This window comes from Cherax quadricarinatus, chromosome 6 (genome assembly GCF_038502225.1).
Source record: "Cherax quadricarinatus isolate ZL_2023a chromosome 6, ASM3850222v1, whole genome shotgun sequence".
In the NCBI taxonomy this organism is placed as follows: domain Eukaryota; kingdom Metazoa; phylum Arthropoda; class Malacostraca; order Decapoda; family Parastacidae; genus Cherax; species Cherax quadricarinatus.
In genome coordinates this window covers 70445515-70459587 of record NC_091297.1, presented here as the reverse complement: position 1 = coordinate 70459587, position 14073 = coordinate 70445515, and the positions used below count along the sequence as shown (strand labels likewise).

General features: G+C 42.5%; 1 protein-coding gene across 6 annotated transcripts in view; it reads right to left on the bottom strand.

The window, feature by feature from the left end:
* LOC128694605 (uncharacterized) overlaps nucleotides 1-14073 on the bottom strand; it is a 528306-nt gene that overhangs the window by 299085 nt on the left and 215148 nt on the right. For all 6 annotated transcript variants that reach the window (XR_011391619.1, XM_070082011.1, XM_070082018.1 and 3 more), the window contains one exon: nucleotides 11991-12102. Coding sequence is in view for 5 of the 6 variants with exons in the window: in XM_070082011.1 (XP_069938112.1) it covers nucleotides 11991-12102 (112 nt within the window). In the remaining variant the exon portion in view is untranslated. The remainder of the gene's footprint in view (nucleotides 1-11990; nucleotides 12103-14073) is intronic.

Sequence of the window (14073 nt, the reverse complement as noted above, 5' to 3'; positions counted from 1 at the left end):
GTCAGCTGCTGCTGCACCACAGTCAGCTGCTGCTCTCAGTAGTAGTAACGAGTTACCAGTAACCAGTGTACCGTTGACTCAACGACCAACCGTCTCTGCCTGAGTCACTGTCTATTCATATTGCGCTGAACTGGCATTATTCAAAAGGCCCTCTCACATATGGGTATGTGGGCGGCCGGTCAGTGAGTGTTACGAGAGGAGCGAGTGAGATAGGCCACGGCTGTAAGGGCTCTCTCCACATATCTGTAATTATACGTAATAACAGCCTACGTGAGTATTTCTTACCTAATCCACGTGTCGAACTCCCACATGATAAATGGTGGCACCGGTGTGGAGCGTGGATTTACGTTTTTACGAGTAATTCAAGACGTTAGAAGGCTGTGCGTAGCCGGCAGGGTCAAAGGTGAACTCTCACCCACCAGCACTACCCTCACGCACCACCTCCAGCCAGCCGCTTACTCCCCTCACAACCTTCAGCCTGCAAGCCTGTTGCAGCCGTTTTAAGCTTCCTGGCTTAGTTCGTGTGCTAATTGCTTCAATCTCCGAGGGGTTGACCCGGATTTTGCAATTAAGCCAGTCAGTAAGCCAGACTGTGGAAGTGAACGCCAGTCAGCCTATCATCCAGCCTGTCTCCTGTCATCCAACTGCTCCTCCGTGCTTTGTGCATCGTTACACGTCTTCCAGTCAGCCATTCTCGTGGGGTAAGCCAGTCAGCCAACCCAGCTTCTAACCCAGCTGAGAGAGAGAAGTAAGCCACGCAGTAAGAAGTAAGCCAAGTTCCTCTGAAGTATTGTCTATATCGCTTTGTGCTCCCTGTTGGATGCTAAGAGTGGTTTTCACCATTCCTGTGGCATAGAGTGGTTTATCAAGCCACCTTCGTGGGTAGAGAGTGGAGTACGCGCCAGTGAGCGCCAGCAGAGTCTCACCCATCACCCACCACTCTCTCCCACCACTATCCACAACCACCACCACTCTACTCACCCCACCACCACCACCACCAGCCTTCCACCCATCTACCTGTGGCTGTTTGCACCCTTGTACCGGGTCCTAGTACTGTTTTGGCTCACATAATTGGTCAAGAGATTGTAGCTGGCGCCAACGATAAAACCCAATTATGAGAGTTCCCCGAGAACGCGCATTCTTCCGACAACAGTGAGTGTAGGTGACGTTAGCCCTCACCGCGCAGGACACCCTGCAACCTTCTCCTCATCACTCGTCATCCCGTCTACTACTCCAGACTTCAGTGATAATTTTCTTGAGACATTTTTCTAGCATTTAAAGACATTTGCGTGTGTGAGACATTTATAGTAAATTGCTTGTGTACTCTAAACCTTGTGTTTTCAGTGTAAACGCAGTATTTCTTTGACTCATTATTTTTAGAATATTTTTCAGTGTTTTCACTTATCTTATATTTTTTATTCTGTATTTTTTCTTATGCTACTCGTCTGTAGTAAGTATTATTGTGTAGTGTACCAGTCAGTCACTCTGTGTGAAGTGATTCATTTTTTTTTTATTGTATTCTTTCAGCATTGTATTCTCCAGTAATTGTCATTGTATTTCATGCAGTGATATTCACCCCAGTATACTAAATTATCCATTTATTTCTATGTGTGTCTTTTTTTCGTATGCCAGCAGTGTCTCATTCCTCTAATTTTTTTCGCAGACTGTGTACCATTATTTTTGCCAGCAAATTTTTGTCGTATCAGTCACAGCAAGATTTTGTTGTATCAGTCACAGCAGGAATTTGTTGTAAGAATATACTAATACTGTTGTGTGCCCCGCCACTGTAAGTGTTATATTACCTGTTTTGTTCCTTTGTTTTATTTTATTCATATTTTTATATTTCTTGAACAAATTCACTCTTGATGCAATTTCAAGTACTTTTAACGTAAAGTGTTTTCCTTACTCTGCTTGAGTAAATTGTTTTGTCTAATTTACAATTAAGAGTTAAAGTGTTCAATCAGTTTATTTTTTTTGATCTTCATATTTTAATTTTATCATTTAACCTGAGTTTTCTCAGTGACACTTTATCCCTGCAGTGATTATTTCTACACCTTATTTTGTTGCACTTGTTCTGCAGTGAATTATTTTCTTTTATTGATATTTTTATGAATTATATTTTAATTTTGTCTATGCATTCTTAGAAAATACTTAAATTTCCCAGTTAACAATTTAATAATTTTATTTTATACTTTCACATTGATTTAAAAATTTAATTAATTAATTTCTTTATTAGCAAGAGTAAAGACAGCTCATTTTGCATTTAATTCAGTCTCCAGTAATATTTTTACTTGTATATTTCAATGTAAATTTTTCTTGGTCAATAGTCCTTTAAATTGAGTTTTCCTTCCTCTTGCAGTGTATCTTAGACATTTTTTTTTTTATTCCTTCTGCAAAATTAGTTGTATATCTTTTATTTCAATTCTAGAATTTTATATCATTTTTATTGTTCATTATTTTTGCCTTATTTGTTCTCGTGCTACTTTGCCATTATGTCTCACATACCGTCAAGTGATACTTTAGTGAATGTCGACACTCAGACCTCTCAGGCTACTGCTGGTCCTGTCATCAGTCCTCACAGTTCCTTACCGACTGACAGACTGACTCAGACACCGAGATATTATAGTTATACTCGTGATTCCCTTGATGCGTTACCTTTATTCAATGGCCATGTACATAGTCTTGAAGCATGGTTTGCAGCCATTCGTTCTCGTGCTAGTGCTCTAGGTGAAGGTCCTCCTTCAGAGGAAAGTCTTATCAGACTTGCTAAAGAAGCTCTTTATCGATCTCCTGCTGCTGTTCACGTTGTTGATCTCCTTGATATGCGAGACTTCAGGAATCTTACTAAGTGGTCACAATATGAGGAACTGATTCGTTCTTTCCTTGTCCCAGTAAAAACAGCTGATCCATATGTCGTTCTTAGGGAACTAGTGAATGCTACACCCATGAGAAATGAATCGTTGAGTGCATTTGCTGCTAGATTAGACAAACTTTTATCATCATTTATCAATGCTGTCCAATCATCATCTTTTCTCCCTGAAGAGGCTAAACCATTTACAGAATCACTTGCTAAAATAGCAGCTTTTGGAGCAATCAAAGAACTAATGCCGCCTGCTTCCGTGTGTGCTTATGAGGCTCATCCTCCAACTGTGACGATGGAACCACTTACAGCCTTAAATCATGTACGTTCCTTGTGCCCCCAGGGTACTTTCCCTTGTATCAAAAGTAATGTCACACATATGCCTCAGTCTGCACCACCTCTTGTTTGCGCCACAGAGACAAATCGTGGTCGTCAACCATCTCAGAGATCACCAAGAACCAGTGTACAGAGTCGTTATACACCTCGTAGTATTCATAGTACATTCAGTAACCATAGTCGGCGGACTTGTTACAACTGTGGTTTCCGTGGCCACATTGCAATTAATTGTCCTGATAGTTACCCTAAGAGACGTCGTACTGATGATGAGTACTCAGATCTTCCCTACTGTACTTATCATAGAATACATGGACATGACACATCTGAGTGTAATGCTCTCTATAACCTTCCTAACCAGAACCAGGCTCGTTCTTCCAATTCGGGGGAATTCGAGCGCCCCAGTCAAACCGTCCCATGGTGACAGTAGGTGATAATGAGTACACCATCCCCGTTCACAATTCCTTTGAAGCCTTAAGCAGTCTCGAGAATGACAACCCTGCTGATGATGTTGCTTCACATGTCTCTGACATAGATGATTTTGGGGATGGAGTAGAACAAGTCTTTTCTGATGACAATCCACCCTTTTGTTTGCACATAACTTCCAATGCAACCATAGGCCCTATAGTGCAAGCATCTGTTTATAATGCGCCCGTTCATTTGTTCATGGACTCTGGTGCGCAAGTCAATATTATTAGGTCTAGTTTGTTTAAGGATAAGAAGTTACGACATGTCCTTCTCGTAGAACCGACTCATGTGTCCTCCCTTAGTGGAGTATCTGGTTCTCACCTGCGTGTCCGAGGTCGGACTTCCCTAACCTTTTCTATCCAAGGTAGACTGCTTCCTTCCTTGTTGTCGACCAGATTACTTTCCCTGGTGACCTTCTACTGGGATTTGCTTCCATGCGAGACTTACGCATTGTGCTCGACCCTTATCGATGGCATGCACAAATTGACGACTTGATCATTCCATTCTGGGGTTACCAGCTTGGATCAGAAATCTGTTATACTGCTGCAGAGTATGATGTACGGATTAAGTCCTTACAAGCTAATGCATTCTCCAGTAGCGTACCCAAGCGGTCAGGCACTGGTAATTCTGTCACTCCCATCAGTGTTCCACCTATACCTTCAGATTTGCAGGATAGCCCGATGCCTCAAGTGTCCGAGGATGCTCAGATTGCCTTGAGTGCACAACCTATCCCTGCAATGCATGCTAGTTCGAGTAGTAGTTTCTCCACAGGGGACGCCTTGTCGGAAAACAATTACTTGCAACTAGTAATGCCATCTCTTGTTGATGTCACATGCCGTCTGCAGAAAGACGTCTCTGTTGCGGCTAGTGCTCTCACTAGAGTGTCTGTAGTTGTTCCTAGTGTTCCAGATGGTGATAACGTCCTAGTTGACAGTGATTCCTGCAAAGTAAAAGGTCTATTTGTTGAACCATCCTTACATGTTGTACGAGATAGTAAGATCCATTTCTACCTGGCCAACACTTCTGGTCACAGTGTTCGCCTCAGAGCAAATACCAATCTTGTTGACCTTGTTCACTATCCTTACCCTGTTCAGGTAGAGGATGAGTTGTCACCTGACCAGTGGGTCGGTGCTATTTCTGCCGGGGAGACCTCATCCACTTCACTGGATCAATCTGTTCCACAAGTTGAGGAGAAAGACTTAGCTCCCACTGACTTCCCAGATGAAGTCAAGCGTTTGTTGACTCTGTTGAACAAACGTCGTAAAGCCATTGCTTTACCAGGTGAGAAGATGGGTATAATGAACTTATTGTCCCATCGTATTCCACTTGAACCTGGTACTAGACCTATCTACATACCTGCGTACAGAATGCCTCATTCACAAGTTGCTGTCGCAGAAGAATTGATCAATCAAATGCTTGATGATGGAGTTATTGCACCTAGCAATTCACCTTGGAATGCACCCTTGATACTAGTACCTAAGAAGGATGGTACTTGGCGCCCAGTAATTGACTTTAGGAAGTTAAACGCGAAAACCATTCCAGATCGCTTTCCACTCCCTGTACTGGGTGATCTTTTACGTAATATCGGAGATAACAAAGTCTTTTCAACCCTAGATTTGTTACAAGGGTTTTGGCAAGTCCCTCTTCACGAGGACAGCCAAGAGCTAACTGCATTCTCCACTCCTACAGGTCATTATCACTTCCTCCGTATGGCATTTGGATTACGATCTTCCCCTATCACGTTCTCAAGGCTCATGACTAATATCTTTAGAGGTCTCATAGGTAATGCACTTATGGTGTACTTAGATGACGTAATCGTCATGTCTAAAGACGTGGATACACACTTGAAAAGACTTGATGTAGTACTTGGTAAGCTTGAAGAAGCCAATTTAAAGATCAAACTGTCAAAATGTCAATTTTTCAGATCAGAAATTAAGTTTCTTGGTCACGTAGTCACTCCTAGAGGGGTTACGACTGACCAAAGTAAAGTAACTGCAGTACTAAATTTTCCAACTCCCAAAACTGCTGATGCCGTAAGATCCTTTGTGGGCTTAGCAGGTTTTTATAGATCTTTCATTGCCAATTTTTCTTCCATAGCTGCTCCTCTAACTGAGTTGCTTAAGAAAGATGCTCCTTTTGTTTGGACCTTCCGTCAAGAAAGAGCATTCCAAACTCTAAAAGAAAAGCTAACATTTGCTCCAATTTTGAAATTTCCAGATTTTTCTAAGCCCTATCTGACAACTGATGCTAGTTCAATTGGCATAGGTGCCTTACTAGCTCAGAAGACTGATGGCAAGTACAACGCAGTTGCATTTGCTAGCCGAGTCCTTACAAAGGCTGAACATAATTATACAGTAACTGAGCAAGAAGCTTTAGCAATAGTATGGTCTTTAAAGCACTTCCAAGACATTATTTATCAGTACTCTGTTCATGTCTTGACAGATCATGCTCCACTGATACCCTTATTCCAGAACAAACAACCTACTGGAAGGTTAGCTAGATGGACCTTGACTATCCAAGAGTTCAATCCCACCTTTGAGCATTTACCTGGCAAGTCAAATGTAGTCGCAGATGCCTTATCGCGACATGTTAGTATAGTAACTGCAGACCCTCCATTTAGTGCTGAAGATGTAAAGAATGCTCAACGAACAGATCCCATGTGGTCTGGTGTGATTCGATTCCTGCTCCAGGAAGATCTTATTCTGAATGTGAAGCCACCAGCACCCATCAGTGACTTTGTCATGAACCAAGAATTACTGTATCGAACAGCCGAGTTGGGTACTCCTAGCAGAAGAGTATACCAGTTAGTAATTCCACAGTCACTAGTGAATGTAGCCTTACAGCTAGTTCACGATGTACCAGGTGTTGCACACCCTGGTATGGATCGTTCAGTAAAACAAGCCAGATTGAAATACTTTTGGCCTCGAATGGCAACTGATATTTCTGAGTATGTTAGGAAATGTAGTGTCTGCATGCAACATAAAGGCAATGCTAATGGTCCTAATCCAATCCAAGTGTATCCAACTACTAGCGAACCTTGGGAAAGAGTTGCGCTAGATTTGTTAACTAATTTCCAATGTTCCCTCCAAGGTAACAAACATCTGTGTGTTATGGTAGACCATTTCACCAGATATTGTGAGTTAGTTCCTATTGCAGATAAGACTGCCGAGACAGTAGCTAAAGCGTTTAAAGAACGCATTATCTGCAGGCATACCACTCCTAAGTCCCTAGTAACAGATAATGGAGGTGAATTCTGTAATGAAATTCTTGAAAATTTGTGTACCTTGTACAAGATCTCTAAATCCACCATTGTTCCTCATCATCCTGCCAGCAATGGGTTAGCGGAACGAACCAATAAGAAAGTACTTGATGTCTTGAGAGCCACTGTCAATCCCAACAGTGAAACTTGGGATGAAGTTATACCTGATGTGCAGTGTGCTATAAATTCTGCTTACAATGTTTCTATAGGTGACACTCCACATTATGCATTGTATGGTGTAGATAAACGTTTGCCTTATGAGTTGTTATATTCTAATCCGAAACCAAATTACAACCCTGATGATTTCATAGCAACTCGTACCAGCTTAGCTCAAAGTGTTTTTAGAAGAATCCGTGAAACACTTCATAAATCAACAGCTGAATTTACAAGAGTCGCAAACACTCGAGCAAAGCCATCCAAAATCAAAGTAGGTTCGAGAGTTATGCTGATTAACTTTAACAAAACGTCTGCAATGCCAAAGCTTGATCAAAAGTTTGTTGGTCCTTATCGAGTAGTTGAACATATCACTGGTAATAAGTATAAGGTTAGAGAGATTAGTACTGGTCAGTATAAAGAATCGCATTTGGATCATATGAAGTTAGTATGTGATGATAATGATGTTCCAACCCAGACTAATGTGACAGACTCTGACAATCCTCCTGATCCTGTACTCTCTTCCTCTGATACTCAGTCAGACGATCAACCTGAATGTCGTTATTCCCTACGTACACGACAGGTATTGAGAAATCCTCAAGTATCATTTGTAACTTCCAATTCAGATTTGCCTCAAATACAGCATGAGTTAGCCAATGCTACAGAGTTTGATCCTCCCAGAGATGACACCCATTCTGCATATGCCAATCTTACCCTAGCAGAGTTGGGGTTAAATGTAAATAACCTGTATAGATGAATAATTACAGTATCAACTTATCAGTATTCAAGAATTTTTTTTTTGTGTTCATGTTCTCTCCGCATTCTGAGAGTTAACAGTCTAGATTTGCGTGCACCGAATCTGCCTTTCTGTTAAACACTCTTTCTTTGTATATATTCCTTCCTCAGAATCCGTAGATCACACGAATACAGATCGATCGATCAAAGAATTTTTTTTTTATCACTTGTAATCTCAACGTTGAGTTCGTTGTTCATTTGTTGAGTTTTAAGTTGTACTATAGTATACCTTGTATTGCATTACAGTTTCAGTTACGTAAGCTTTCATTCCAATGTTCTACTTATGTATATATAATGTTTAATTGTTGTGTACTTTGACATTGTATAGAATCAGCCCAAGCCGTATACCTGCCATCTCTAGTTTGTATTAGTTGTATGTCGGGACGACATACGTTAGCATCGCCGAGCTCTCAGTAGTAGTAACCAGTTACCAGTAACCAGTGTACCGTTGACTCAACGACCAACCGTCTCTGCCTGAGTCACTGTCTATTCATATTGCGCTGAACTGGCATTATTCAAAAGGCCCTCTCACATATGGGTATGTGGGCGGCCGGTCAGTGAGTGTTACGAGAGGAGCGAGTGAGATAGGCCACGGCTGTAAGGGCTCTCTCCACATATCTGTAATTATACGTAATAACAGCCTACGTGAGTATTTCTTACCTAATCCACGTGTCGAACTCCCACATGATACTGCTGCACCACCATCAGCTGCTGCTGCACCACTGTCAGCTGTTGCTGCACCACCATCAGCTGCTGCTGCACCACTGTCAGCTGTTGCTGCACCATGGTCAGCTGCTGCTCCACCACGGTCAGCTGTTGCTTCACCACCGTCAGCTGTTGCTGCACAAGTCAGCTGTTGGTGAACCACGATCAGCTGCTGCTGCACCACAGTCAGCTGTTGCTGCACCAGTCAGCTGTTGCTGAACCACGATCAGCTGCTGCTGTACCACAACCAGCTGCTGTTGCACCACAGCTGCTGCTGCACCACCGTCAGCTGCTGCTGCACCACTGTCAGCTGTTGCTACACCACGGTCAGCTGTTGCTGCACCACGGTCGGCTGCTGCTGCACCACGGTCAGCTGCTGCTGCACCACGGTCAGCTGCTGCTGCACCACGGACAGCTGCTGCTGCACCACGGTCAGCTGCTGCTGCACCACGATCAGCTGCTGCTGCACCACAGTCAGCTGTTGCTGAACCACGGTCAGCTGCTGCTGCACCATGATCAGCTGCTGCTGCACCACAGTCAGCTGCTGCTGCACCATCAGCTGCTGCTGTGCCACCATCAGCTGTTGCTGCACCATGGTCAGCTGCTGCTGCACCATGGTCAGCTGCTGCTGCACCACAGTCAGCTGCTGCTGCACCACCATCAGCTGCTGCTGCACCACCATCAGCTGCTGCTGCACCACTGTCAGCTGTTGCTGCACCACCATCAGCTGCTGCTGCACCACTGTCAGCTGTTGCTGCACCATGGTCAGCTGCTGCTGCATCACAGTCAGCTGTTGTTGAACCACGGTCAGCTGCTGCTGCACCACGGTCAGCTGCTGCTGCACCACAGTCAGCTGGTGCTGCACCACAGTCAGCTGCTGCTGCACCACAGTCAGCTGCTGCTGCACCACTGTCAGCTGCTGCTGCACCACCGTCAGCTGCTGCTGCACCATGGTCAGCTGCTGCTGCACCACAGTCAGCTGTTGTTGAACCACGGTCAGCTGCTGCTGCACCACAGTCTGCTGCTGCACCACTGTCAGCTGCTGCTGCACCACCATCAGCTGTTGCTGCACCATGGTCAGCTGCTGCTGCACCACAGTCAGCTGTTGTTGAACCACGGTCAGCTGCTGCTGCACCACAGTCAGCTGTTGCTGCAACACTGTCAGCTCCTGCTGCACCACAGTCAGCTGTTGCTGCACCACCATCAGCTGTTGCTGCACCACCATAAGCTGTTGCTGCACCACCATAAGCTGTTGCTGCTGCAGTCAGCTGTTGCTGAACCATGGTCAGCTGCTGCTGCACCACGGTCAGCTGCTGTTGCACCACAGTCAGCTGCTGCTGCACCACAGTCAGCTGCTGCTGCACCACTGTCAGCTGTTGCTTCACCATGGTCAGCTGTTGCTGCACCACGGTCAGCTGTTGCTGCACCAGTCAGCTGTAGCTGAACCACGGTCAGCTGCTGCTGCACCAACGTCAGCTGTTTCTGACCAACATGACTCGTCCCGAACCTATCTGTCCAGCCTGAGCACCTCAGCTGCCCTGCCGTCATTGTTTACAAGCCAGGGTGGCCGGTTGCATGCATACATTCGATACATTTTGCATTATTCCATTGTTTGTAGTGCTTGTTACTGCTAAATAAGCCACCATGGGCCCAAAGAAAGCTTCTAGTGCCACCCCTGTGGTAAAAAGGGTGAGAAATACTATTGAAATACTATCGTACCACGGTCAGCTGCTGCTGAACCACTGTCAGCTGTTGCTGCACCATGGTCAGCTGTTGCTGCACCACAGTCAGCTGCTGCTGCACCACCATCAGCTGTTGCTGCACCACAGTCAGCTGTTGCTGCTGCTGCACCACCATCAGCTGTACTACTCGAAGATGTGGAGTGTGTGTTGTTGGTGTGGCTTAACGGGGAAACAATTACCGAGAAACAATTAACCCCAGATGGTTAGCCACCCACGATAACCCAAGAAAGCCAGTGCATCATCAAGGACAGTCTAACTTATTTCCATTGGGGTCCTTAATCTTGTCCCCCAGGATGCGACCCACAAGTCGACTAACACCCAGGTAAACAGGAAAAAAATGCCTGGAACTAGTGCTCATATTGGTGAATTTAAGGCCAGCAAAGGTTGGTTTGAGAGATTTAAGAATTGTAGTGGCATACACAGTGTGATAAGGCATGGTGAAGCTGAAAAATTCCAACCCAAATGCTCAATTGTGACGAAACAGGCGGCCTGTTCTGGAAGAAAATGCCAAACAGGACCTACATTACTCAGGAGGAAAAGGCACTCCCATGACACAAGCCTGTGAAAGACAGGCTACCTCTCATGTTTTGTTGTAATGCTAGTGGGGATTGCAGAGTGAAGCCTTTACTCACGTATCACTCTGAAAATCCCAAAGTGTTCAAGAAAAACAGTGTCTCATCACTCATCAATACTCTTCAATAAAGGTAAGTGTCGTTTTAACATTTATTTATGTAGTTACTGTGCATGTCTCATTGTTTTCTTTGTAGGGAAATGCATATATCATGAATTTTTTTTTTAAATACTTTCGGCTGTCTGGAACGGATTAATTGGATTTCCATTATTTCTTATGGGGAAAATTAATTCGGCTAACAATAATTTTGGCTAACAATGAGCTCTCAGGAATGGATTAACATCGTTAGGCAAGGGTCCACTGTATTGCTTCAGTTCTTGTCGAATTCGGTTTTCGTCTGACTCTCTGGAACAGATTAACCCCTAAACTTTCCAAAAGTAGATCTACGTTCACATGCGTAACGCTCCTAACGTAGATCTACGTTCAATTTTACATTATGTAAAAAAATGTAAATCTATGTTTGGAGCGCTACGCACGCAAACGTAGATCTATGTTTGGACAGTTTAAGGGTTAAAAGTGAAAACCAAGGTTCTGCTGTATTTTAATCAATGAGAAGTGTTAAACTCATAGGGTTATAGCATCTAGAAAATGTAAGGCATTCAGGTTTGATTCACGGGAGAGTACAAATCCAGTTCTTTGGATCAAGAGCCCTTCACTGGCATCAAGGCAACCCCATCCTCCATTTCTGAGAGGAGCCATAGTCTTCAGAAAAACACAGATGAGTCTGAGAAATACATGACAGGGAGAAAATTTCATTACATTTAGTCTTTTCCCCACTCTAATGCTTTTCTACACAGGAGAATTTTTATTGAGAAGCTTTCCAGAGTAGTACTGTAACACAAAACAAATTTGACATATTTTTATTTATTTTTATTATCACACAGGCCGATTCCCACCAAGGCAGGGTGGCCAGTGTGATAATAAAAATAAAAAAAATAAATTTGACATATCTTTGATTTTTTCCCCTTCACATTTGCTATCTACTCTGGTTCACATATAATGGAGTCTGTGTGAATCACAATACAATACCATTAACCAACCAACCTGATATTATATCCCACACCTTCAGCATGCAGTCCAGACCACCTGACACAGCCAGAACACGACGTTCAGAAGAAACTCGTTTTTGGAAGGCTGGCAATTCATTGCAGTCTACCTAAAGAGATACAGAGACTAATTACTGTAATATGCAAGTTCAAAAAATCTATAGATAAAATTTTAATTTATTTGTGCAATGATTCTTACCTGCATGCCAGCACAGTGTGTAAGTATATTTAGGTATAAGTACACAGAAGTATAATTATCAGAGTACATATACAATATGCAATAACTTTAACCCTTTTAGGGTCCAGAGGCCAAATTTCAAAGTGCACACCAGTGTCCAAGAACTTTTAAAAAATATTATTATTTTTTCTTATGAAATGGTAGAGAATCTTTTTCTGAAGGTAATAAAACAAAAAGTATGAAATTTGATGGAAAACTGACGAAATTATGCTCTCGTGAATTTTGATGTGTCAGTGATATTTATGCATCCGCTATTTTGCCAACATTGACTCCCATTTCAGGCCAATTACTTTACTCCAGTCGACCAAATTCTTAGCTATTTCGCTAGTATTACTTCTATTCTATCAATTGAGCACAAGAAATCGCCAACTCAACTGTTTCAGCTACAAAATAAAGTGACTGGAAATTGGTAATTTGGCCAATTTAGTGCAAAGTTCAAAATATTCCAATTACAAAATAGGGTCCAGAATAAACAATGCAGGCATTCCTGGCACTAAACTAACATTTCCTCTGTTCATTAGTTATGTTTTCAAGCTTTACAAATGAATTCCATTTTGTTTTTTAATTCACATAATGAATTTTTATTCAAGCCAAAAAATTGAAGATTTACTGTCATGCAATATTGTAATAATTATATAAATAATATCAGCACATTTGTGAACATATATTAGACCCACCAGCTGGCATGTATTAGATGTGCGAGGTCATTTGTTTACTTTTGAACATTGGCAAAAATTTAACATTTCTGCTACTTTGAGCTCATTTTCAAGCCATTTTCAGTATTAAAACCAATCAAAATCATCTCTATTTCTGTAATATATCTTCCATTCCATCAACTGAGACCAAGAAATCGCAAATACACCTACCATCCGACGTATGTCCACTCGACTTACGACCGTACATCCGGCAGCTGGGCTGGGCCGGCTGATACATGCCACTGTACAATATTTGATGATACTTGCAGCGGCAATGCGTCACGCAGGCAGCATCAGTTTGAGTTACCCTGCCCTATCAGCAGCATCATACATACTGTATTAACTGTACTAACTGGACAGTAAATTTCACTATGGTCCCTAAGAGGAAGTCTGAATTTTGCACTGGAGATTGTGGCAAGAAGGCATGAAAGGCTCTTACTCTCGAACTCACTCTGTTTGTTTTCACTGTTGCACATAAATCTGTCTATATCTGTCTGCCTGTATATCTGTCTGTCTATATCTGTCTCTGTCTGTCTGTCTTTTGTCTTCCTGTGTGTCTTTCTGTCTGCTTGTCTCTCTGTCTCAGAGCCACTCATGAACCAACAGGTATTACACACGAAGTAGAGTTGTCACATGTTCAATATGATGCTAATATCGCTATACAGCTTATTTATCTATCACAATTCATCTAATATGATATAATAAACAATATAAATAACATAAAAACCTAGAATGAATAAAATATGAACTTAACTACTTTAAACTTCACATATTGCACCTGTGCTGGTGTGCAGGTACACATTAAAATCATTAAGTGTGTGTTATTGGTCTTGAGGTCTTGAAGATGCCATATTAATAATGATAATAACACAATAATGATCACTCTGAGGCGCATTAAATGAGTATAAAACGTTAATATAGGCATTTTGCGTAATCCCTCTATGTTTTTTTTTTCAAAATTATATAATAAACATGCTATGTAACATATAAATTAACATAAATATGAGATGTTTTTTCCAGTCGGCTTGACAGTGAACAAAAACCATTAGTGGCCGGGCGGGTAACAACAACTAGTTTGTTTACAAAACTCACGAACCTTCTACACTCTCATTCTCTCTCTCGTTTATTCATTTAATCTTGTTTACTCA